General features: G+C 53.2%; 2 protein-coding genes across 5 annotated transcripts; one reads left to right on the top strand and one right to left on the bottom strand.

Annotated features, from left to right (window-relative positions):
* Hcn3 (hyperpolarization activated cyclic nucleotide gated potassium channel 3) lies at nucleotides 1–14,699 on the top strand. The gene is made up of 8 exons (XM_006976350.4): nucleotides 1–432; nucleotides 7,451–7,880; nucleotides 9,895–10,056; nucleotides 10,450–10,668; nucleotides 11,032–11,178; nucleotides 11,562–11,802; nucleotides 12,718–12,882; nucleotides 13,207–14,699. The coding sequence occupies exons 1-8, from the start codon at nucleotides 158–160 to the stop codon at nucleotides 13,905–13,907; spliced, it is 2,340 nt and encodes a 779-aa protein (XP_006976412.2). The 5' UTR covers nucleotides 1–157; the 3' UTR covers nucleotides 13,908–14,699.
* Nucleotides 14,700–15,537: 838 nt separating this feature from the next.
* Nucleotides 15,538–23,069, bottom strand: Pklr (pyruvate kinase L/R). 4 transcript variants are annotated; one of them, XM_042279348.2, is made up of 11 exons: nucleotides 23,005–23,069; nucleotides 22,221–22,403; nucleotides 19,965–20,056; nucleotides 19,749–19,880; nucleotides 19,437–19,623; nucleotides 18,932–19,202; nucleotides 18,665–18,815; nucleotides 18,277–18,429; nucleotides 18,016–18,182; nucleotides 16,444–16,625; nucleotides 15,538–15,976 (listed from the first exon to the last, which is right to left on the bottom strand). In XM_042279348.2, the coding sequence occupies exons 2-11, from the start codon at nucleotides 22,309–22,311 to the stop codon at nucleotides 15,870–15,872; spliced, it is 1,533 nt and encodes a 510-aa protein (XP_042135282.2). In that variant the 5' UTR covers nucleotides 22,312–22,403; nucleotides 23,005–23,069; the 3' UTR covers nucleotides 15,538–15,869. The 4 variants fall into 4 exon arrangements, with proteins under 4 accessions (XP_042135282.2, XP_015850709.3, XP_076429811.1 ...); XM_015995223.3 differs by having other exon boundaries at nucleotides 22,986–23,007; XM_076573696.1 differs by lacking the exon at nucleotides 23,005–23,069 and adding an exon at nucleotides 22,858–23,000.
* Nucleotides 23,070–23,912: the final 843 nt, after the last annotated feature.

The following is a 23,912-nucleotide window of genomic DNA, read 5'->3' as shown; positions in this document are numbered from 1 at the left end:
AGGGGGCGCAGCGCCCGCACGTCTGCCGCCTGCACACGCCCCCTGCGCCCCGGGCGCACGCCGCTCGGAAGCGCGAGTGCCTGGCCGGGCTCCCAGGGACCAGCGCGCCCGCCATGGCCTTAGACCCGCTGGGGAGGCCCTTGGAGTGAGGGCGGTCATGGAGGAGGAGGCGCGGCCGGCGGCGGGGCCCGGCGAAGCGGCGACCCCCGCGCGCGAGCCGCCTCCCGCCGCTCCCGCCCAGGCCCGCGCGGCCTCAGGTGGGGTCCCGGAGTCGGCGCCCGAGCCCAAGAGGCGGCAGCTCGGGACGCTGCTGCAGCCGACCGTCAACAAGTTCTCTCTCCGGGTCTTCGGCAGCCACAAAGCGGTGGAAATCGAGCAGGAGAGGGTGAAGTCCGCCGGGGCCTGGATCATCCACCCCTACAGCGACTTCCGGTACGGGGGGCTCAGCCGGGAGGGCTACCGGCCCGGTGGAGCTGCAGAGTCACCTTCTCTAACCCAGCCTGGGAATTGCTAGGCGGGTTGCCCCGAGGTCCTCTGCGTTTGGTCAGGTTAGGGAGAGATAAGGGACAGCAGACATCCGAGACTCTCCAGGGACTTTGGTTTCCCCAGTGCAGGGACCCCAGGACCCACCTGGACCGCAGAGACTGTAGGAGTTTGGAAACCAGTACTTGTTTTCTGGGGGTGTGGGACATTATATCATACCCCAAAGCTGGGATACCCCAGGAAGAAGCCTAGTTCCGATCTCTACCACGCTTTACCCACACACCCAGCGTTTGCCCAGTTCGGCCGAACAGACTAGGGGCACCGAACTACAAGGGACGCTGGGGACGTCGGAGAGTGACCGGGGTCAGTCCGGGTCCGCGGCTCTGTCTGCTGTCCGTGGTGCTGAAGGCGGGATGGGGCGGGGCGGGGCCGGTGCTCGGAACGGTTGAGGAGGAGAGCCGGGGCTCGGCCACCGCCCAGGTGCTGCCCATAGGAAAGGGACAGAGAGTGGGGTGTAGCCATTTCACAGTCCCCTTCAGGCTGTACGTCTACATCAAGGTCGCTAGGGGAGAAAGGCCGCCCTGTCCTTGGGGACGTTGAAGGACAGCTTTTAGATGAAGAGATGAGGTGTGTCTCTGGAGCCTGGGAACACAGTCGGAGACCCCAGTCAGTATCTTCCATCCTCAGATACCCACTCCCTGAAAATATTCCGCCAGTTCTCGTCGCTCTTTCCTCTTCTTTATGATTTCACTGGCACCTGCCATCTATCCTCCCCAGATCCCTCCCCTCCCCCAGTTCACCCTCAGACAGAGCCCCAGAAGCCATATGCCCCTCATAGAGTTGGGCTGCTTCTCGGTCCTCCACCACATCACCCGCTGGGCTTGTGACTGCCTGTGAGTCAGGCTGTGAAGATGCTCTGATGGCGAGGCAGAATCCCAGTGCAGGATTGCTCCTCAGCAGCCGTGGAAAGACAGGAAGAAACATCAAGGGTCTGTTGCTAAGTGAAAGCACAAAGTCTGAGGGGCTTCCAGGGCTGGGTCTGGACTTGGGAACCACCAAGTTCCTTTCAGGGGCCGAAAGGATTGCTTTTGCAGTCAGAATCAGAAGGGTCCGTGTTTGGGACCCATGCTGGGATTAGATGTGTGCTAGACCTGGAACCATCATGTGTGCGCCAGTGTTTTATTTTATTTTTTTTTCCTGAATGAAGCTCTCCCTCCTGACCTCATAGCTACACAGCTTCCTCTGAAGCAATGTAGCTTGGCTCTGCCTGTCTCAGCCAGACTCTCAGCATGCGCAGGCAGCCAGAGGAGGGAAGGATCTCAAGCCATGCTGCCTGGGGATCTCCTAGGGAGTCCTCTGCGTGCACAGCCATCTGAGGTGCTGTGCAGGGGGATGGGCATCCCCTGAAAAGCCCAGTGTGGATAGATGAGTGCAGGATAGTCTGGTCCCACCCCGGCCATGGATGGCCGTTCCCCCACCCCCAGAGACAATCCCTGTTGGAGTTGTGTCGGGGAAGAGGAATGGGTGGGGAAGACTGAGAAGGGCAGGACAGCCCAGACTAGAAATAGACAGGGAGCGGGAGATGGGAGAAGCAGCCGCCGTTTTTAGAAATCTGGAGATAAAGGGTGGATGAGCCATGACCACAGCTACTGTTTGTACAGCATCGTCCTGTCCCTTATCTCTGAAAGATTGCCCAGCAGCCCGGTGAGATCAGCAGAGGGTGCTTAGTTTTAAGAATTTTAAAAACAATATCGGTGCCCTTGTGTGGGTTGTGTGTGTTTATTTACGTGGGTGGGTGCAGCTGTGTACATGTTTACTTTTTGAAAACACTTTACATTTACTTTATGTGTTTGAATGTTTTGCCTGCTTCTATGTCTGTGTATTATGTGCATTCAGTGACTGAGGAGGCCAGAGGGAGGCCAGATCTCCTGGAACTAGAATTACAGGTGGTTGTGAACTACCGTGTGGGTGTTGGGGACCGAACCTGGGACTTCTGCAAGAGCCTCAAATGCCTTTAACCTGTGTTTATGTCTTTTTGCGTGTGTGTATGTGTGTGTGTGTATGTGTGTGTGTGTATGTGTGTGTGTGTGTGTGTAGGGACAGATGGACATTGGGTTTCTCCCTCGATGTTCTTCACAACCTTGTTTTTCTCCTTGAGAATGGCTCCCATGGAACCTAGAACCCATGGGTTCAGTTAGGTTGTCTGGCCAGCCCGTGAACTCCAGGGACCCACCTGTCCCACCCTCAGCACCACAGACGTACCACTGCTCCTTCTTTTTGTGTGCGTGCCAGGGGTCAGTTCCTCCTGTTTGCACAGCAGACAGTGTGCTGACTGAACCGTCTCTCCAGCCCTCGCATAGTTTTCGGTTGTTGTTTTGGTTAGGCATTCGTGGGATTTAACCTAGAGCACCGGACATGCTAGTTAAATTTTTTAAACGAAGACCTTCATCCCAACTCACTTATTATGATTATTATTATTTTCAGTTTTTCAAGACAGGGTTTCTCTGTGTAGTTTTTCGTGCCTGTCCTGGATCTCACTCTGTAGACCAGGCTGACCTCAAACTCACAGAGGTCTGCTTGGCTCTGCCTCCCTAGTGCTGGGATCAAAGGTGCACACGGCTGCCCGGCTCCAACTTGCTTTTATTTTTTTAGTGTGTGTGTGTGTGTGTGTGTGTGTGTGCATGCATTCTCACACACCATTCGCTTGTGGTCAAAGTACAATTGCTGGGAACTGGCTCTCCCTTTCCCTGTGTGGGTGTGAGGGATTGAACTCAGGCTGTCAGACTTGGCAACACGTCCCCGTCCCCCCCCCAGACGGGTATAGCTTTGCGCCTTTCCTGGATCTTGCTCTGTACTGGCCTCGAACTCACAGAGATCCGCCTGGCTCTGCCTCCCGAGTGCTGGGATTAAAGGCGTGCGCCACCACTGCCCGGCTGTCTTCTGAGCATTCTTACTAGCTTCTTTTCATTTTGAGACAGAGTCTCCTTAAGCTGCCTAAGCTGGCCTTGAATTCTCTCTCTATTCCAAACAAACCTTGAACTTGTGATCCCCTGCCTTGGACTTCAAAGTAGCTGGCATTAGGAATTACAGATCTCTCCAACCAGGCCTGGCAGGTTACAGAGGTCTTATAGAGTAGGGATGAATATACTCATATATGTAACATGAAGCAAGCTCATGTTATAATTATCATCTTAAGAGGTTGTACATATCCGCAGTACAGTATCAGTCCCATGATATAATCCCACATTCTTATCTCAGATCCACTACTCTCACTTTTCATAGGTGGATGAAATGTGCTGGGAATTGAAACTAGATCCTCAAATATGTTAAGGACACAACTTACCACTGAATTACATCGTTCTTCCTATATTCTCATTTTTTTGTGGCACTGTGCATACCAACAAGCCTGACAACCTAAGTTCAGTTCCGGGGACCCACATGGTAGAAGGGGAGACCTTCATATGTGTGCTGTGGCATGCACACACCCATACACACACAGGCACTCTAATATATTCATCAAATAGGTTTTACTTACTCATCCTCTGTGGGGAAGGAAGAAGAAGAATCTTCTTTTAAATTGTTATTAACTTTAATTTTCTTTTTTATTTTTTTCGCTCCTTTTTCCTTTCTTTCTCTATTTGGGAGCTTTGGGAGTTTTAGTAATCTGACTACTTGGTTATTTAGACCATTGTTTTGTTTTTTTCGAGATGGGGTTTCTCTGTGTAGCTTTGCGCCTTTCCTGGAACTCACTCTGTAGACCAGGCTAGCCTCGAACTCACAGAGATCCTGGCTCTGCCTCCCGAGTACTGGGGTTAAAGGCGTGCGCCACCCACCACTGCCTGGCATTAGACCACTGTTTTTTTTTTGTTTGTTTGTTTTGTTTTTGTTTTGTTTTTTTTTTTGTCTCTTGATTCTAACTTGTAAATAAAAAAGATAGTATTAAACAGTCAAAATAATTTCACCATAAAATAAAAATAAAATAGAAAGGCAGTAAGATAGAGCCGTAAAGGTACTTGCTGCACAGACCTGGTAATCTGAAGTCAACCCCCAGAGATGAGAATGGGATTCACAAAACCGTCCTCTGACCCCATGTCATGCACACATACACACACACACACACACACACACACACACACACACACACACACACAATTAAAAATAAGTGAAACAGAAAGGTTTAAAGAAATAGTTTCACCACTTTTCTATGACTCCCAAACCAATATATACTAATATTTAGCCTTGTCTGTTTCAGAACTTTGTATACACGGAATCATCTAATTTGTACTCTGTCTCTTGCTTCTTTTGCTCAATGTCACAAATGAGAGATGGCTCAGTGGTTAAGAGCTCTGGCTGCTCACCCCTACCGGCTAGTGTTCACGGGACTGAAAGGTCCTCTTGCCTGTTACCAGACAAGAAAGGTAAACACCAGCCCAGCGACAAACCCTTTGATCTGCAATGGCTACCCCCCTGTACGATAGATACCCTGGTGCAGTAGTACCACAAAGGTGCCTGACCAACCACGCTCTGATTGGATTTAAGGTTTACTCCACAGGATGGAACCCATGCCTGACACTGCTTAGATGGCCCAGAACCTGAGACTACTAGATGGGCTGTGACCCCAAGGGAAAGCCAAATACTACTGTTTTTGCTAAAGGAATACAGTAATAAAATGACTCTTAACAACATGCAGCTATTGTCTTAGTCAATGTATTGCTACAAAGAAACACCATGACCAAGGAAACTCTTACAGAAGAAAACATTTAATTGGGGGCCTGCTTACAGTTTCAGAAGCTTAGACCATTATCCTCACAGCGGCGAGCACAATGCCTGAGCAGTAGCTGAGAGCTACATCCTGACTTGCAGGTAGAGAGACAGAAAGGGGAGCTGGGACTGGTGTGGGCTTTTGAAACCTCAAAGCCCACCTCCAGTGACACATTTCCTCCAACACAGCCACATCTACAGCAACAAAGCCACACCGCCTAATCTTTCTAATCCTTTCAAGCAGTTTCTACTCCCTAGTAACAAAGCATTCAAATATAGGAACCTATGGAGGCCATTCTTATTCAAACCACCACATTCATTGATCATTATCTTGGTCAGTCATCATCAGAAAAGTTTCCCCCTGCAGCGGATGGGAACAGATACAGAGAACCACATCTGGACAGAGCGTAGAGCGGGAGAGCCCTTAGAACACTCAGTCCTAAATGGGATGTCTCCAGCAAAACCCTTCCCTCAGGATTCAGGGAACTATGCAAACGAGGAGGCAGAAAGATGGTAAGGGCCAGTGGGGATGGAAGACACCACGGAGCAAGGCCTTCTGGACCCTGCAGGGCTTACTCTTACGTGAACTCCCAAAGACTGGCAGCATACATGGGCCTGCACAGGTCTGAGCCAGATGGGGAGCCAGCATCCATAGGGGAGGTGGACGCAAGCCCCCATCCCTGACCCGGAAGCTGTCTCCACTGAACAACCGCTTGAAAAGGAAGCATGTTCTCCACTGGTGTCTCACTGGGCTTACAACCCCTAAGGGCAGGCAGGCCACGTGTCAGCAGTAGATAACCAACACGAAATGAACTCAGTGGTAGTTTTGGAGGGTTTCATCTCATGATGCTTTGTCTGGACATGCTTTTTAACCTTACAGCTCATTTGCTTGTATGTTACGGTTTCTGATTTTGTGTTTTTAAGGGATTTGGGTGTGTAAATGTATCTCATGTGTGCATGTTTCTTGTGCTTTTTCTTTGGCCCTTTTTTCCCTGCTCATTTGTTTTGTCCTATTTTGATTTGTTTAGTTGCTTGTTTGTTTTCTAATGCGAGTGAGAAAGAGAGGCATGGATTTGGGTGGGTGGGGAGGAGAGGGGGATCTGGAAAGAGTCGAGGAAGGGGAACCCATGATCAGAATATATTGTATGAAAAAAAAACTATTTTCAATTAAAAAAAAAACTTTAAAAATTTTAATTATTTTAAAAAAAGTACTGGCTGTTCTTGTAGAGGATCTGGGTTTGGTTCCCAGCCCCACAGGGTGGCTCACAACTTTGTGTAATTCCAGGTCCAGGGGATCCGATGCTGTCTTCTAACACGCTCCCGGTGTTCTTACACACGTGAGAGCAAAACGCCCACGCCCACTCACAAATAAAGATAAATCTCTCATTTTTCAAGTGTGAGATTCATCTGTGCTGCTGTATAGGGTTCTCAGCTGTGGACATATTTACCTCTGTGTATTATGCCTTATTTACCTACATTTAAAAACATTTATTTATGTTTTCTATATGTGTGTGTTCTGCCTGGGTACTCTCTGTTTGCCTGGTGCCCTTGGGGCCAGAAGAGGGCATCAGAGCCCCTGGACCTGGAGTTACAGATGGTTGTGAGCGGCCATGTGGGTGCTGGGAATCAAACTCAGGTCCTCAGCAAGAGCAGCCAGTGCTCCTAACTGCTGAACTGTCTCTCCAGCCCTTTCCATTTCCTTTTTTTCTTTTTTTTCTTTCGAGACAGGGTTTTTCTGTGTAGCTTTGCGCCTTTCTAGGCCAGGCTGGCCTCGAACTCACAGAGATCTGCCTCCCGAGTGCTGGGATTAAAGGCATGTGCCGCCGCCGCCGCCGCCGCCGCCGCCGCCACCACCGCCACCACCACCACCCGGCCCTCTCCATTTTCTACTGGTAGACATTTGAGTTGTTCCCAAGTTTAATCCTGCTATAGCCATTACTGGTTATATTTCCTAGAGAGCATGTTCCCATTGGGTGTTTACACACAAGGGAACAGAGTTGCAGGGACTGCAAATATCTGACCCTACTAAATAATGCCAGCTTTTTTCCCAAATGGCCATTCCAGCTTCCCTCTCAGGGGATTTAAGTGACCGCTTTGTGATTTTGTGTTCGTGACCACTCTTAGCTGTGCCAGACTATTTTCTGTTGATATAGCAGTTGACGGCGTATGACCCGACCTTGCTCTCTCCATCCCATACCTGTTTTAGGTTTTACTGGGACCTGATCATGCTGCTGCTGATGGTGGGGAACCTCATAGTACTGCCTGTGGGCATCACTTTCTTCAAGGAGGAGAACTCGCCACCCTGGATCGTCTTCAATGTCCTCTCTGACACTTTCTTCCTGCTGGATCTGGTGCTCAACTTCCGAACTGGCATCGTGGTGGAGGAAGGTGCTGAGATCCTGCTGGCCCCCAGGGCCATCCGCACACGTTACCTGCGCACCTGGTTCCTGGTTGACCTGATCTCCTCCATTCCCGTGGATTACATCTTCCTAGTGGTGGAGTTGGAGCCCCGACTAGACGCTGAGGTCTACAAAACGGCACGGGCCCTGCGCATCGTGAGATTCACCAAGATCCTTAGCCTGCTGCGGCTGCTCCGTCTCTCCCGTCTCATCCGCTACATACACCAGTGGGAGGAGGTGGGGTGGGGAGGTGGGCAGGGGGGTATCGGACTCCTTGGGAAGGTGCTGTGGGTGGAGTCCTGGTGACTTCCTGGGGTGGGGAAGATAGGTGAGGCTTCCAAGTGTGAATCCTCCGCCAAGTTGGTAGGAGAGAAACAGGGACAGAAGGAGGGTTTGGGGGATGCGTGTGGGGTGAGGGTGGGGATTCTGAGAGGTGGAGCATTCCCGCGGCTCAAACACTTGAGGGCTCGTTGGTTCTTGGAGGACTGGGTATGGGAAGGAGGTGCCTCTTCGGGCAGCAGAGTTTGGTGGCTCCGTGTGCGCTGTGCAGTCCCATGGCCTCTTGCTTAGGGTGACAGTGTCCGATATGCTACCCTTGGTTGGTATGCTGTGTGTGATGTGGTTGGAGTTAATGTGTGAAGCGCTGAGAAAGGCATCTCCATGCAGCGCGTTCCCAGGAGTCAGCTGGGCTTTGGGTTTGGTTTGATTTGGCTTCAGCTTTTTGAGACAGGCTCTCATACGATAGCCCGGGCTGACCTTGGTCTTTTGACAGTCCTCCTGCCTCAGTTCCTAGGTGCTAGGAATACAGGTGTGAACCACCACGTCCAGAAATGATCTGTTATCTTTACCGCTCTTGGAAGAGCAGTGCTGCTGTTGATCCTTGTCCCGCGGACATTACACTGTGAATGCCACGCTCCTGCTTTCCCAGGCTGCACCTGGGCAGCCTGTGCCATCTAGAACCCTCTGAATCTCAGCCTCGACATTGTTTAATTCTAGGCACAGAGTTGGCTTCAGTCTCTCTACATAAAAAAGGAGAAAAGCAACCATGTGTCATAAGGTCCTATACAAATAAATAATGGCCTCTTATACCTCCATGCCTTCCTGGGGATTGAACCTGGGGCCTCACATATGCTAGGGAAGTGCTTTGCCACTGGGTCATATCCCCAGTCCTCTTTATACTTTTTATTTATTTATTTGAAAATTATTTATGTTATTTATATATGTCTCTATACTACATATGTGCCTGGTACCTGTGGAATTAGACTAGAGTTGTGAGCCACCAGGTGGGTGCTGGGAATCAAACCCATGTCCTCTGGAAGAGCAGCCAGTACTCTTAACTGTTGAATCATTTCTCCAGCCCTTATTTTTTATTTTGAGATAGGATCTTACTAAGTTCCCCAGGCTGGGGATTGGAGAGATGGCTCAGCAGTTAAGAGCACTGGCTGCTCTTCCAGAGGACCCAAGTTCAATCGCCTGCTCTTACATGCTGGCTCATAACTGTCTGTAATTCTGGTTCAAGGGGATCCGACACCCTCTGGTCTCCAAGGACACCAGACATGCATATGATACACAGACATATATGCAGACAAAACACCCATATACATAAACATTTTGTTGTTTTAATTTTTGAGTCAAGGTAGCCCTGACTGTCCTGAAGCTTGCTGTGTGTAGACCAGGCTGGCCTTGAACTCAGAGATCCACATACCTCTGTCTCCTGAGTGCTGGGATTAAAGGTGTGCACCACTATAACACGCTCAAAGTGTTTTTTATTTTTTTTGTTTTGTTTTGTTTTTGGTTTTGTTTTGTTTTTTAAGATTTATTATGTATACAGTGTTCTGCCTGCATGTGTCCTTGCAGGCCAGAAGAGGGCGCCAGATCTCATTACAGATGGTTGTGAGCCACCATGTGGTTGCTGGGAATTGAACTCAGGACCTCTGGAAGAACAGCCAGTGCTCTTAACCACTGAGCCATCTCTCCAGCCCCTTGCTCAAAGTTTTTTTTTAAAATTTAAATGGAAAAAAAAATCTTGCCTAGGCTGGCTTTAAACTTCTGATCCTCCTGCCTCAGTTTCTCTAGTAGCTGGGATTACAGGTACTTGACACCAGGCCAGGTTAATGGCTACATTTTTTTTTTAATTCAGAGAGACTGGGAAAGGGATACGAGGTTCAGGGGGAGTCTGCAGGGCTGGAACTGGAGGAGGACCAGCCAGGAGGGGTTCCTAAGCACAGGGGTGCTTCCTTGGACCCCTCAGATCTTTCACATGACCTATGACCTGGCCAGTGCGGTGGTCCGCATCTTCAACCTCATTGGAATGATGCTGCTGCTGTGTCACTGGGACGGCTGCCTGCAGTTCCTGGTTCCCATGCTGCAGGACTTCCCTTCCGACTGCTGGGTCTCCATGAACCGCATGGTGGTGAGAAGTCCCCCCAGCTCTGGTACTCCTGGGTCTCTTAAGGGCTCTTCTGCCTGAACGGCGGGGATAACCATAGGGAGCAGGAGGTGGGGAAGACCCAGAAAGATGACAGGAGGAGAGAGGGTTGGAGGAGGGGACCGGGAAGAAACCTAGAGAGAGGACGTCGTGCTTGTATGTTGGAGGGAAGAGGTGGAGAAGGGAACCTAGAGAAGAGCGGGTCCCCATGCACAGAGGCCCCTTTGCCTTGAGAGCTCCACACACTAAACAAGTGACCTCTGGGGGGGGGGGGAGGGCTGAAGTAGAGGGGCAGGCAAGTACTGGAAGGGGGGGAGGGGAGCAGGTGGAGAGTGAGGCTGAGGCCCGTGCCCTGTCTGCAACGCACTCTGTCCCCAGAACCACTCCTGGGGCCGCCAGTACTCCCATGCCCTGTTCAAGGCCATGAGCCACATGCTGTGCATTGGCTACGGGCAGCAGGCCCCCGTGGGCATGCCCGACGTCTGGCTCACCATGCTCAGCATGATTGTGGGCGCCACCTGCTACGCCATGTTCATCGGCCACGCCACGGCCCTCATCCAGTCCCTGGACTCCTCCCGGCGCCAGTACCAGGAGAAGGTGAGTAAGGGACAAGAGAGGGAAGGGGTGGGGCATGGAGACGAGCCGGCGGCTGTGTTCCGAGGGGCCCGTGTGTCCTCTCCTGCCTCGTGTCCATTTGTCCCTTAGTCCTGTGTGAAACACTTCCGGGTCTGTCCCCGGACCCCTCCCCCCTCCACATTTGGGGTTCTCTGCAACTGCCGTGTCTTCCCCGTGTCTACCATTACCCATCCGTCCTTCGTGGCTCTGTGTCTGCCTGCCTGTGTGTACCGTGTTTATTAGCTCTGGGTCCGGCTCGTGTCTGTGACTTTCTGTACACCCCCGCCCCCGGCCCCCCACATCTCCACATCCTCCGCCGACTGGCAACGGCCGTCGCCTCTTCAGTACAAGCAGGTGGAGCAGTACATGTCCTTCCACAAGCTGCCCGCCGACACCCGGCAGCGGATCCACGAGTACTACGAGCACCGCTACCAGGGCAAGATGTTCGATGAAGAGAGCATCCTGGGGGAGCTGAGCGAGCCGCTCCGGGAGGTGGGGCCAGGCTGGACCCTGTGGGAAGGGCTCTTCAAGGCTCTGGGCTTCCGGAGGTGCTGCCTGGGTTACAAGGGTGTGCTTGGGTGTTCCTGTCGGGGCGGAGGTCCACAGATGGCCCCGTGGGAGGACAAGTGTCTGAGGGGTGATGGCTATCTGTGGAGGGTCATGGGAGTGAAGGCTATGTGAAAAGGGACCGTAGGATGCCGTGGTGGAAAGGCTTTGAAGGCAGCTTCTCAGGGAGGTCCCCGTCCCCACTGTAGCATCCCCATCCATCGACAGATCTTGACAGGATGGATGGGGTCTCTGGAGACAGATGAGCTTGGTGGGGGCATCTTCCAGCAGGGGGGCAGAGCCTGTCTGATAGCCCCTCCCATGTCCAGGAGATTATTAACTTCACCTGCCGGGGCCTGGTGGCCCACATGCCGCTGTTTGCTCACGCTGACCCCAGCTTCGTCACTGCCGTACTCACCAAGCTCCGTTTTGAGGTCTTCCAGCCAGGGGACCTGGTGGTGCGTGAGGGCTCCGTGGGCAGGAAGATGTACTTCATCCAGCACGGGCTGCTCAGTGTGCTGGCGCGGGGCGCCCGGGACACTCGCCTCACTGACGGATCCTACTTTGGGGGTCAGCAGGCCTCGGGGAAGGTGGGGGGTCATGAGCCTTGGGCAGCATGCAGTTGCTCCTTAGGACCAGGGCCTCGCCTGTGTGTGCTGCAGAATCACAGAACAGCCCTTCCCTCAGGCCTTCTCAGGGAGTCTCTGAGCTGGGGCCTGAGGCTCTGTGTTTGATCGATTGAGACAGGTCTCTCTTTTATGTAGCCCTGGCTGTCCTGGAACTCGGTATGTAGACCAGGCTGGCCTCATACTTACAGAGACCTAATGACCTCTGCCACCCAAATGCTGGGATTAATGGCATGCACCACCACACCTGGCAGTTGCTTCATTTTATTTTATTTTTTTCTCGGGACAGTCCAGTGCATGGCCAGGCTGCAAGCTGCCGGGCCAATGGATGCCGTGAGCTGAGGGGAAGCTAGGAAGGAAGCAGCGCTGTCCCACAGACTTAAGCTTTGTGGAGCCATCAGGAACCCAGCCTGTGGCAGCAGAAGGGGGGCTGCCCGCTGATGCCCAGGGTGTCCTGGGGCTCACACAGCCTGCCAGCCCCCATCGCCTCCAAGCTTCCCATCAGTTGCACTGGCTCTCATCAGCCCGCTTCTCCTCTGGGTCTTCTTCACTCAGGGCAGGAGGGTAGGCTGCACCCTGGGACGGAGCCATAGGCCTGGGACTGGAGTTCATGTGGAGCAGAGTAACTGAGAGCACCCGAGGCTGGCAGGCCTGTTGGCTCACTTAGTTTGGAGAGAATGAAAGTCAGAGAGTGGCCGCCCCGATGTGCAGGTCGGGAGACAGGCCGTGCTTGGAGCAGTTAGGGACCTTAATTTCTCCCAAGTCTAGGGACGAGTCTGAGCGCGCTGGGTTAGCTGCTGCAGGCCTAGTGGGAGGGAGCTTCGGGGACAGGGACTGAGGCCTTTCCTAACCTTTGCAGAGATCTGCTTGCTGACTCGAGGCCGGCGAACAGCCAGCGTACGGGCTGACACCTACTGTCGCCTCTACTCGCTCAGCGTGGACCACTTCAATGCGGTGCTGGAGGAGTTCCCGATGATGCGCAGGGCTTTCGAGACCGTGGCCATGGACCGGCTTCGCCGAATCGGTGAGGCCTGTCTGCTCTATCTGCTCCGGGTCCAGGCTGTGCATTTCCACTGCATTTCCATAGCAAGGAGCCTGGCTCTAGTGCATCCATGCCTCCACGGCTACCATTCTTACCTCTAGCAAGCCATAGCCGTGGATAATGTCTCCCCAAACCTTCCTGAGTTCCCCCAAGTCCTCCTGAGTACCAGGCCTTGACCTCCCCATTTCTGATTGATACCACCTTCCAGCTCCTTTTGCCAAGCATTCTCTTTATGCTTCTGACTCCCCAACCTCCATCTCAGATTCCTTCTCTCTCCTAACTTCTTGGTCCTGGAATAACTTGTAGGCAAAAAGAATTCGATATTGCAGCGGAAGCGCTCCGAGCCGAGTCCAGGCAGCAGCGGGGGCGCCATGGAGCAGCATTTGGTACAGCACGACAGAGACATGGCCCGTGGTGTTCGGGGCCTGGCTCCTGGCACAGGAGCTCGGCTCAGCGGAAAGCCGGTGCTGTGGGAACCGCTGGTGCACGCACCTCTGCAGGCAGCTGCTGTGACCTCCAACGTGGCCATAGCCCTGACTCACCAGCGAGGCCCTCTGCCCCTCTCCCCTGACTCTCCAGCGGTCCTCCTTGCTCGATCCGCTAGACGCTCTGCAGGCTCCCCAGCCTCCCCACTGGTGCCTGTCCGAGCAGGTCCTCTGCTGGCCCGGGGACCTTGGGCGTCCACCTCTCGCCTGCCCGTCCCACCTGCCCGAACCCTCCATGCCAGCCTATCTCGGGCAGGGCGTTCCCAGGTGTCCCTGCTGGGCCCTCCCCCAGGAGGAGGTGGTCGGAGGCTGGGACCTCGGGGCCGCCCACTCTCTGCCTCTCAACCTTCTCTGCCTCAGCGAGCCACAGGTGATGGCTCTCCTAGGCGCAAAGGCTCTGGAAGTGAGCGCCTGCCCCCCTCGGGGCTCCTGGCCAAGCCTCCAGGGACAGTCCAGCCGCCCAGGTCATCAGTGCCTGAGCCAGTCACCCCCAAAGGCCCCCAAATTTCTGCCAACATGTGAAATCCTAGGTTACACTAGCCTTAGCGATTGGCATGCAGTGATGTGTGCCTGAGGGTAGACGCTCCTTGGGAAGGCTGCCGGATCTACAATACTGCCCCTTACCACTATGAAGCTGTTCTGTGTCCTCAGCTCTAGCAGCTGCAGCCTGCTAATCCTAATCATCCACCCATTTGTCATAGGTACCCACTGCCTGCCATGTTCAAGGCATTGTGTGTCTCCACTGCCAAGTAGAAGTGACTCAGAGCCCTCTGACAAGGGTGTCCCCGGGCCACTGTCCTGCCAGGTGCAGGCACGGGCCCACAACCCTGCCTTTACTAAGCACAAATACTCGCTACCACCATCACTGCCAAGTAACTAGATGGCTGTTTCCCTGTCAGTGACCCTGAGGGCTCTGCCCAGGGTGTCTTATCGTCCTGTTTCCTTCCTCATAGCTGGGTACTATCAGTTATCTGTTACAGCCAACACATGTCTAGGGTCCTGAGCGTGAACACCTGCCCTCTTAGGTGTGGGCGGCCCGGCAGGCGGACGCGTGTCTGCCCGCTGTATCCTGCCCCCCACAGCTCCTGTGTGGTAGCGCTGCCTTTGTACACTAGACGCTGCTCTTCACTGTGCTCCTGCCTCAGTGGTGTGACCCTTAAAGCTAAGGGACACTCGGCACCTCCTTACTAATTATTGCCAGCCCAGCTTCCCCCAGGTGGGGGGCCAGGGGCTGAATCCCCATATGACCTTTTATCTTTCCTTCTTTGTCTTATTTATTCAGTCACTTACTAATTTTATTTATTCATTTGCTAATTTGACTTCTGCATTTTGTTACTCATTCCTTCCTCTGTCTCCCCACTTCCTGTAGGGAGGCTGGGGGACAGGGGGACATGTTTGTGGTCCCTGCACAATGCCAGCAGCAGCGGCACTCAGACTCTGAATTGAGGTAGTGGAGAGGGGGGTTGATAGGAGGACTGCGCTTATTATTCTCCCTCATCGGGTCTCGCTGTGGGTGCAGAAGAGGAGGGCCCGGAGTCCCCGAGCCTAGGAAGGGCGGACCAGCAACACCCTGCTTTCTCAGGGACAAGAGTAACCCTCTGCCCACCCACTCGGTCCCCTTTCCTACACTGTAGCATTGAAGCCTGGGGCCAGGGCTGCACATCTCCTTTTCTTCTGGGTGGGAGGATTCTGGGATTCTTGGCCTGTGGAAGTTATTTTAGTAATTGCACCATGTGTAGGGGGAAAAAAAAGTGGCTGTGAACAAATTTCTGGATCATCTGGCCCCGCTGAGCAGTGGCCATGAGAACAGCCAGATTAGTGGCTTATAAATTCAGCTCCGAGGTTGAGGAGTCAGTAAGAAAATAAGGCTGCCTGAAGTCCAGTGCGGTGGCTTATGCCTGTAATCCCTACCCTTGGGAGGGTCAGGCAGGAGGATTTTTATGAATTTGAGGCCAGACTAGGCTGAGATACATTGAGACCTTGTCTCAAAAAAAAAAAAAAAAAAAAAGGCAGCCTGGCTCAGTTTTTCCCAGTACCCATCTACCCCAACCTCCCCTGAACTCTAGCTCTGTGCTCCATGGCTCCATGAATATTCTGCCCTGACTTAAGGCCATCAGAAGACGACATTTTGCTCAGGAAATGGTCAAGAGGGTCACATCAGAGAACAGAAGTGTTTTTAAAATAATGGTTCTATGGAAATTGGACAAGATCACCCTGTTTTCACTCCCCCCATTCTAATGATAGGGAGCCTAGAGGAACAGAATTAACCAGCTGGGCTGGGATTAAAGGCTCAGGGCATCTTAGACTCCACTGAGCGGATTGAGGTAGGGATTGATGCTGCTGGGTGGCCGGTGCATAACTGGACAGACATTCAGGGCCTGCGTGAAGCACAGGGATGGGGCTAGACGGCAGATGTGGGGCTGTGGGAGGGGGTGCAGGTTGGAAGAAACGGGGTGCAACTAGGTCAGAAGGGGGAGAGGCCTTTCAGGGTATGCTCAGCACCCGCATGATGTTGGTATAGCCAGAGCCAGGTCGCCAGCCTGTCACCACAATCACCAGGTCACCGACACGGAGGAAGCCCCGGAGCTTTCCTGGGGGGTGAAAAGTGAGTCAACGAAATACCCAGGTCACCATCACCATCCACCACCTCAAAGCTACCCTGTAAGAGGGAAGGAATGAGGGGGGGTGTGGATGGACGCAGAGTACGGTTTCTAAGCTTAGTTAAGCCTTTGCACCCATGTGGTTAACTAATGGGACAAGGCAGGGGTGGTCATGATGATTATACATTAAAATTTAGTCCCAGCTCCTCTGGCTTTCGGCCCCCGCCTCTCCTTGCTCCTGTGACCTACTAGGTATGGCAGACAGCTGCAGGCTTCTTAGGGAGACTTCTGCTCTCCCTCCCTCCCCCTCAGCTTAAGCTCCCTGCTTAGCATCCAAGACACTTGTCCATCTTAGTGGTTCCTAGGGAAACTCTTGGACCAGTGAGGACAGGCACAGCCTTCGGGTCGGGGTGAGAAGCCAGGCTGGGGAGCAGAAGGGTAAGGTCTCAAGGGCTTACCACTTTCGATGCCAAATTGGACCCTTCGGTCCACATCATCTGCCCAGATGGCCTCTGGCGGCTCACGGTAGAGCAAGGGGAAGACTCCTCGGGACAGGTGGACCTGTCGGGCAGCCTGGGCGGAGCGAGTCACAGCAATGACAGCCGCCCGAGGTCGGTACCGAGACAGGAGCTGAGCTGAGCTGGACGAGAGGGAAGACGGTTAGAACATCAGTGTCGACTTTGAGAAACTAGAGTTTAAGTTAGGGCTCCAGATGTCACTAAGAAACCATGTTGCCCTGGGTAAGTTACTCTTCTCTAGCCTCTGGCATGCTCACTAAGTACTAAGTACCCACCAAGGCTGGAGAGGTGGCTCAGCCATTAAGAGCACTTGCTGCTCTTGAAGAGGACCTGTGTTCTGTTTTCAGCACCCATGGGGGGGGGGGGGCTCACAGTTGTTTGTAAGACCATTTCCAGGGGCTCTGACACCCTCTTCTGGCCTCCACTGGTACCACACATGCAAATGATGCAGACATACATGTAGGCAAGATGTCCATCCATAGTTAAAAAGTAATAATAAACAACATAAAACCCAGTCTAGAGAGATGGCTCAGTCCGTAAGAGCGCTTATAGCTCTTGCAGAGGACCTGAGTTGGTTCCAAGCACCCACATCAAATAGCTTACAACTGCCTGTAACTCTAGCTTCAGAGGATTCGACACCCTCCTCTGGCCTCGGGTACTGCACACAAATGTGCATCCCCCCTACATACATACATATAATTAAAATAATAATAAAAAAAATTAGCCGGGCGGTGGTGGCACACACCTTTAATCCCAGCACTCAGGAGGCAGAGCCAGGCGGATCTCTGTGAGTTCGAGGCCAGCCTGGGCTACCAAGTGAGTTCCAGGAAAGGCGCAAAGCTACAGAGAAACCCTGTCTTGAAAAACCAAAAAAAAAAAAAAAAAAAAAAAAAATTAGAAATGTAAAACCAGCCAGCAATTCATGGTGGCACGAGCCTATAATCCCAGCGTTTGGAAGATGGGGGATGAAGGGTAAGTTCAGGGCTATTTAGCTAGGTCGATTTCAGACTAGCCAGGACTAATGAGACCCTAATTCAGGAAAATCCTACCAAACAACAAAAGAGGGCAGAACCGTCTAGAAGACGTATATTTATATCATATCCACCCTCCCTATGACACTTAGTGTGGCTTGTTAATCCTCACGGCCCCATGGGGGACTCACATAGACCCAGGGAGACAGACGGCTTGTGGGGCCGAGTGAGTTACTGAGGGGCCCACTGCTGAGTTTGAGAAAACCCTCAGAGGGCAGGCTTACTGGGCTCTTCTGCAACCCTTGGCATTGCGAACCGCTCTCAGGCCCTGGAGCCCCAATGCCCTGAAGCCAAGGTGCTTCGACTATCACCTACTGAATCCCTGGAGCTCACTGGCAGAGGTCCTAGGGTACCCAAGAGCTGTCTTTCCTGGTCTCTAGCATTCGTGGCTATCTCTTTTCTTGCCCTAAAGCAACACTTTACATCACACATTGTGTCCGCTGCTCCCTCGCCAGAGCCCCGTTTCCAGTTTGCCTCTCACCGGCCAGTCGTGGTTAGCACAATGATGGCCGCGGCACAGCACTTGAAGGCCGCCTCCACGGCTCCAATCGCGGTGACCTCGGTGGGGTCACGGCTCAGGGGCGCTGCCCGGCGTAGCTCCTCAAACAACTGGCGGTGGTACACAGCAGCCTCTGCCTCGCGGGCAATCTGCAGGCACCAGCAAGTCGGGTTCAGAAGAGTCAGTGGGGTCCCCTAGGGGTCTGAGTCCCTGGCCCATCCGCTTTCAGGACTGAGTTCCTACCGCGTGCTGCATCTTTACAGCCTCCACAGGGAAGCTGCCCTTGGCGGTCTCTCCAGACAACATGATACAGTCAGCCCCATCCAGCACCGCATTGGCCACGTCGCTTGTCTCCGCCCGAGTTGGTCGAGCCTTAGTGATCATGCTCTCCAGCATCTGGGTGACACCATGGATGTCAAAGCTGTAGAAGTCACCTTCTGATTGGGGACCCCGCCCGTGCCATTTCTATGAACGCTGCACTCTTAGGATGCCAGGTTCACAGCGAGACTCTGGAAAGTTCATGTCATCTCTACCTAACGTTGTCCTTTGTGACCAGACACTAGACAGCAAAGTGTAGACTGAGGTAGGTTGCTCAGCATCTTTAAAGTGCAGCCCAGGGCTCACTCCGTACCTGCGTGGCACAAACAACTGGCTTGCCAGCCAGGTTGCAGCGTCCGATCATCATCTTCTGAGCCAAGAAAACCTTCTCGGCTGGGATCTCAATGCCCAGGTCACCCCGTGCCACCATGATGCCATCGCTCACTTCCAGAATTTCGTCAAACCTGGGAGGTTGAAGGAATCCAGACTGTGGCAGAGCCCAGGAGATGCTGGGAAGTGGTGTGCAGGAGAGGGAGAATGGGAAACAGAGGGGCTGATGGGAGCAAAATCCAAGCCTCACTTCTTCACGCCTTCATGGTTCTCAATTTTGCTGATAATTTTGATGCCCCGTCCTTCCGGCCCCAGGGCAGCCCGGACTGCAGCCACGTCGCTGGCTTTCCGTACAAAGGAGGCGAAGATGATGTCCACATTATGCTCCACCCCGAAGCGCAGGTCCAAGAGATCTTGCTCAGACAGCCCAGGCAGGTCCACCTCAGCGTTTGGCAAGTTCACACCCTTCCTGCTGCCCAGGACACCACCGTGTTCCACTTCGGTCACCAGCCCCTCTGGGCCTGCGGGTATAGAGAGAGTCAGTGTCTGTCAAGGCTGCCGCTCTATGGCGTGGTAGAGGACACTAAGCTTGAAGCCTCGAGGAATCAGGGACTTCTGATCCCTTCACCCCCTCCACCAGGACAAGTGGGGAAGTAGGCACAGCCAGGGGACGGTATGGGTGACCCAGAGCAGAGCAAAGAGAAGAGAAGGTGCCCCGTCTCAGGGCACCATCTGAGCAGGAGGCACTTCCGCACCGATTTTCCGCACCACTAACGAGATGAGGCCGTCGTCAATGTAGATGCGGCCCCCCACTGCCACGACCCGGGCGATATTGGGGTAGTCCACCCACACTGTGCGTGCGTCGCCCCGTGTCCGGAACTCCGGGTCCACAGTCACCAGCACCTGTGAACCCTTCACAATCTCCACCTCCGACTCTGGGCCCTGGGGGCGAGGCCAGAGAGACATGGGTTTCCAACGCAGGAGGGCAGGGCCAGCACTGACCCTCTCTCCCGCCTCCCAGGGCTCTAACACTCCTCTGGGCCCAGGCCGACCCACAGGCTTCTCACCCCCCGCAGGATCCCGGTGCGTATCTCAGGTCCCTTGGTGTCCAGGGCGATGGCCACAGGCCTGTAGCTGAGTGGAGAGGTTGCAAAGCTCTCAGCTGCCTCTCGGATGTTGGCGATGGACTCTGCATGGTACTAGCCGTGAGAGCAGAAATTTCAAGGGCAAGTGGGCAGGACCTGGGGCATCCTCCAGCTCCGCCCTCCAGGACCTCCCCACACCTCATGAGAGCCATGGGAGAAGTTGAGTCGAGCAATGTTCATCCCGGCCTTGATCATCTCCTTGAGGCGTTCCACAGAGCGAGATGCTGGCCCTGGAACCAGAGATTCCGCTATGAAGTTCCTCCCAAACCTGATTGACCCCCCGAATCCATTAGCACCCTCTGAGAGACGGCCCCATCCCAGTAGTCCTTCATTCATGGAAGTTCCACTCCAACCAGCAGGCACCCCCTTACGAAGGCAGCTTGTGGGGATGTTTAACCTCAGCCAGGCCTTAGGTACCTTTGCTAGCAAGTGGCTTGAAATTAAATGCCTCACTATGGAGGTTACTCTAGGGGTGAAGGGTCAGAACGCGAGGCAGTCCCGTTCTCCATCCTCCTCATCCTAAATCAGCAGCAGGTTTGATACATATTCCTCCTTTCCTCCCTTCCCTGCCTCCTTTCTTTTTTTATTTTTTACCTTTTTTGTTTGCTTGGTTTGGTTTTTTTGCATCTCCCCCCCACCCCCAGACAGGATTTCTCTGTGTAGCTTTGGAGCCTGTTCTGGGACTCACTCTGTAGACCAGGCTGGCCTTGAACTCACAGAGTGCTGGGATTCCCACCCCGCCTCCTTTTTTGCGGCACTGAAGATGGAGCCCGGGGCCTGCTCCATGCTGGGCAAGTGCTCTACCACTGGGCTGCCCCCCCCCCCCCGTTTTTCTGTCTGCCTTCTTTTCTTCCATCCTTCACAGTCCTTCCTTCTGAGACAGGCTCTCCTGTAGCCCAGGCTAGCCTTGAATTTGCTATGCTGTGGAGGATAGCCTTGGACTTCTGACTCTCCTGTTCTCACCTCCCCTGTGCTGGGATTAAGGATGTGCTTGTTCTACCAAGCCCCATTTACGCAGCGCCAGGGACGGAACTCAGGGCTTCATGCTCACTAGGCACACACTCTACCTGCTGAACTACACACCCCACCCTCTTTTCCTTGAGACAGGGTCTCACACAGCCTAGGCTGGTTTGAGTTCTTTTCTGTTTGTTTCATTTTAGTGTGTGTGGTCAGAACCCATCATGTGGGTTCCAGGGATCGAACTCAGGTCATCAGGCTCCATGGCAAGAGTCTTACCTTATCTTACCAACCCCTAGGGCCTGAATACTTGATCCTCTTGCCTCCACCTCTCAAGTGATAGTGTTAAAAAGAGTACAGCAGGAGCCTGGCTCTCCATCATGCTGTGTGTGTGTGTGTGTGTGTGTGTGTGTGTGTGTGTGTGTGTGTAACAGAAAGAGAGGAAGGATGTGAGTGATGTGTGTGTGTATGATGTGTGAGTTGTGTGTACAATGTGAGAGCTGTGTGTATGTGTGAGTATATGATGTGTGAGCAGTGTGTGTGTGATATACGTGTGTATGATATGTGTGTGATGCTCGAGTGGCGTGTGTGGTGTGTATATATGTAGTGTGTTTGTGTGTGCATATGGTATTTGTATGTATGTGTGTGTATTTGGTGTGCATGTGCATGTGTGGTGTGTGTGTCTGCCTAGACCTCAGCTCTTACCGTGGGTACCTTGACTCTGTGACCCCCGCTATCCGTGTCTTTGGGAGACAATCTGTATGCAGATGACACTTTCTTTCCATTTTCTTTCTTATTGATTTTTGAAATAGGGTCTCTGTTTAGCCCAGGTTGGCCTCAAATTCACAACAATCCTCAGAGCTCAGTTTCTCCAGTGTGACTTTGAATTAGTTACATTTTAATAAGCCATTGCTTGGTATTTGTTGTCCCACCTGTAGACCGTTTATTTACTGGTCTACTCCCAATTCCAAACCCTGTCTTCCGGGTACTCAACACGTGTTTGTTAAGCTGGGTGGTTCCACATAACTGTGATGTCACTGCAGCAGCCTTACAAGAAAACCAGAAATTCAAGGCTCAGACTATATAATATGGCCATATAACAAGCCTAACACCACCCAGGGCTACCCGAGACCCTGTCTCAAAAATGCAGCCTCAAAGAGGTGCGGTGGCGCACGCCTTTAATCCCAGCCCAGCACTCAGGTGCATCTCTGAGTTTAAGGTCAGCCTGCCCAACAGTCAGAACTACAGAATAGAAAGACCTTGTCTCAAAAATCATCAAACAACTCCCCTTCCCTGAAAACAAAAACAAAAACAAAAACAAAAAACAAACAACAACAACAACAACAACAAAAAAAAACCCTCACAAGTATTTGTTGAATGAATGACCATCTCAAAGGTTGCAAAAAGGAGGAGGAACTTGGAGCCACGCGAGCTTACCAATGGTGGCAATGATGCTGGTGCTCCGAGCAGCCACAGGCTCTGAGTCGATGTCCAGGAGACAGAGGTGTTCCAGGAAGGTGTCTGCCATAGCTGCGGGCAGCTGCTGCTGCTGGAAGAAGGCGGTGCCCAGCTCCTGGGTCAGCTGGGCCACGCTCGCCCGCCGGAGGTATCCCGCTGGCCCTGCAGGAGAAGGGCACTCAGGGTCGTGCACGGACGCCTGCTTGCACTCCATGGGTCTCCTGGCCGTGCACGCTCTATCCATTCAGCTCTCCAGGGTGTGGGAGGCCTTCCTTCCGTCGGAGTGTCCTACACATGTTACTTCATTTGGTCTCAAGGGTCCTATGGAGCAGGCTGTTGGGCGCACTCTATCCCAATTTTACAAATGAGGGAAAAGACTTCAAAACGATAAAATGCATTGTCCAAGAAAAATGCATCTTCCAAGTAAGATGATTCAAATCTGGGTCTAGCTAACCCCAAGCTCAAGTTCTTAATATCCCTGCTAGAAAGACCCTTCCCCACCCCAGCCTCCTTTCAGACCACTCAGCCTCAACCTGCCCAGACGGCTCCTTCAAATCTACGTTTCATTATTGAGCTCCGGAATCACCCAGTTCCTTTTCCTAAGACCCCTGTTTACTTCCAGGCCATTCGCTGGCTTCCCGGCTCCCCTCCAAGTTCCTTCCATCTACCCAGCGCTGCTACAGGCCCCAGGGATCCTACAGCTTGACCCAGCCCAACTCAGCAGGGCATCCGGCCCACAAGTACCCTCCATGCTGCGTCCCACCTGCTGGGTCTGCGGGGCTGCTTTATGCTGTGTGCGGCCAGTGGTGTGAGGCTGGCTCAGACGAGTCAGCCCCGAGGACTGGTTAAAATGTAACCAGCAGCATCTCTCTTGCCAACGGAAGCCTCGTACACCGAGGGCCAGAGTCCAGGGGCCACGGGAGTGCCCCGTGGCATCCATGCTGCTGAACCCCCTTTGGACCGTCTGCCGAGCCTGGATCAAAGGCTCAGACCAGGTCCGCATTCCACACATGTGATACTGTAATGGACGTCCTTCCCCCAAGGCCTCCACCCCCAACTCTACCCTAATCCCCCCTCTGTTCGGTGGTGGCGTCCCTTTCTCTTCTTACCTCCTGGAGCCCCACTTAGGGCAGACTTTGCTAAGTCCTTTTGGGACCTAGAGATCCGCGGTGAGAGCTGCTGGGGTGGAATGTGCTCTTGGACAGACATGCTTCCAAAGTGTGGGGCTGGGTCTGGGGCTGCAGGCAGCACCGGCTGGGAGGAGAGAATGCCTTAACTGCTGTTCTTATCTGAGGGAGCCAGAGAATAGAAAAGGGCACGCCCGGGAGGAGGCAGCCCCATGCCCGCACAGTCCCTTCTCCAGGACTCCCAGGTTCTGTGCCCACCTCTCCCCTCCCCTAAGCCGTCCAGTTTTCCTGATCACTTTTTAGTGCCTTCACACTGTCTGGTCTTCAGCTCCAGTAGAGAGACCGATTGATTGCTGATGACACAATCCCTTTCTCTTTGTATTTTCCTGAAGAGAGTCCTGGGTATATTCTCCACACAAGGACTTGAAGGCTGGGGACTAGAGTGTGGGAAAGAGGGAAGGAGAACCCTTTGACAGCTAAAGAGAACCCTGTGAAAGCTAAAGGCTACCTCAGTTTCTCCCATTTGTTTGTCTGTGAATCCAAA

This window comes from Peromyscus maniculatus, chromosome 6, assembly GCF_049852395.1.
Source record: "Peromyscus maniculatus bairdii isolate BWxNUB_F1_BW_parent chromosome 6, HU_Pman_BW_mat_3.1, whole genome shotgun sequence".
Taxonomy (NCBI): Eukaryota; Metazoa; Chordata; class Mammalia; order Rodentia; family Cricetidae; genus Peromyscus; species Peromyscus maniculatus.
This window is presented reverse-complemented; position numbering and strand designations above follow the sequence as displayed.

Bases quoted from the DNA above. Each gene is read 5' to 3' on its own strand.
- Pklr (XM_042279347.2), bottom strand. From the start codon at position 22,485: ATGGATAGAGCGTGCACGGCCAGGAGACCCATGGAGTGCAAGCAGGCG. The intron at 19,881-19,964 runs GTGTGGGGAGGT...TCTCACGGCTAG, and splicing joins TCTCCCATGGCTCTCATGAG to TACCATGCAGAGTCCATCGC. The intron at 16,626-18,015 runs GTGAGAGGCAAA...CCTCTCGTCCAG, and splicing joins GTGCTAACCACGACTGGCCG to CTCAGCTCAGCTCCTGTCTC.
- Hcn3 (XM_006976350.4), top strand. From the start codon at position 158: ATGGAGGAGGAGGCGCGGCCGGCGGCGGGGCCCGGCGAAGCGGCGACC. The intron at 10,057-10,449 runs GTGAGAAGTCCC...CTCTGTCCCCAG, and splicing joins TCTCCATGAACCGCATGGTG to AACCACTCCTGGGGCCGCCA. The intron at 11,803-12,717 runs GTCAGCAGGCCT...TAACCTTTGCAG, and splicing joins TGACGGATCCTACTTTGGGG to AGATCTGCTTGCTGACTCGA.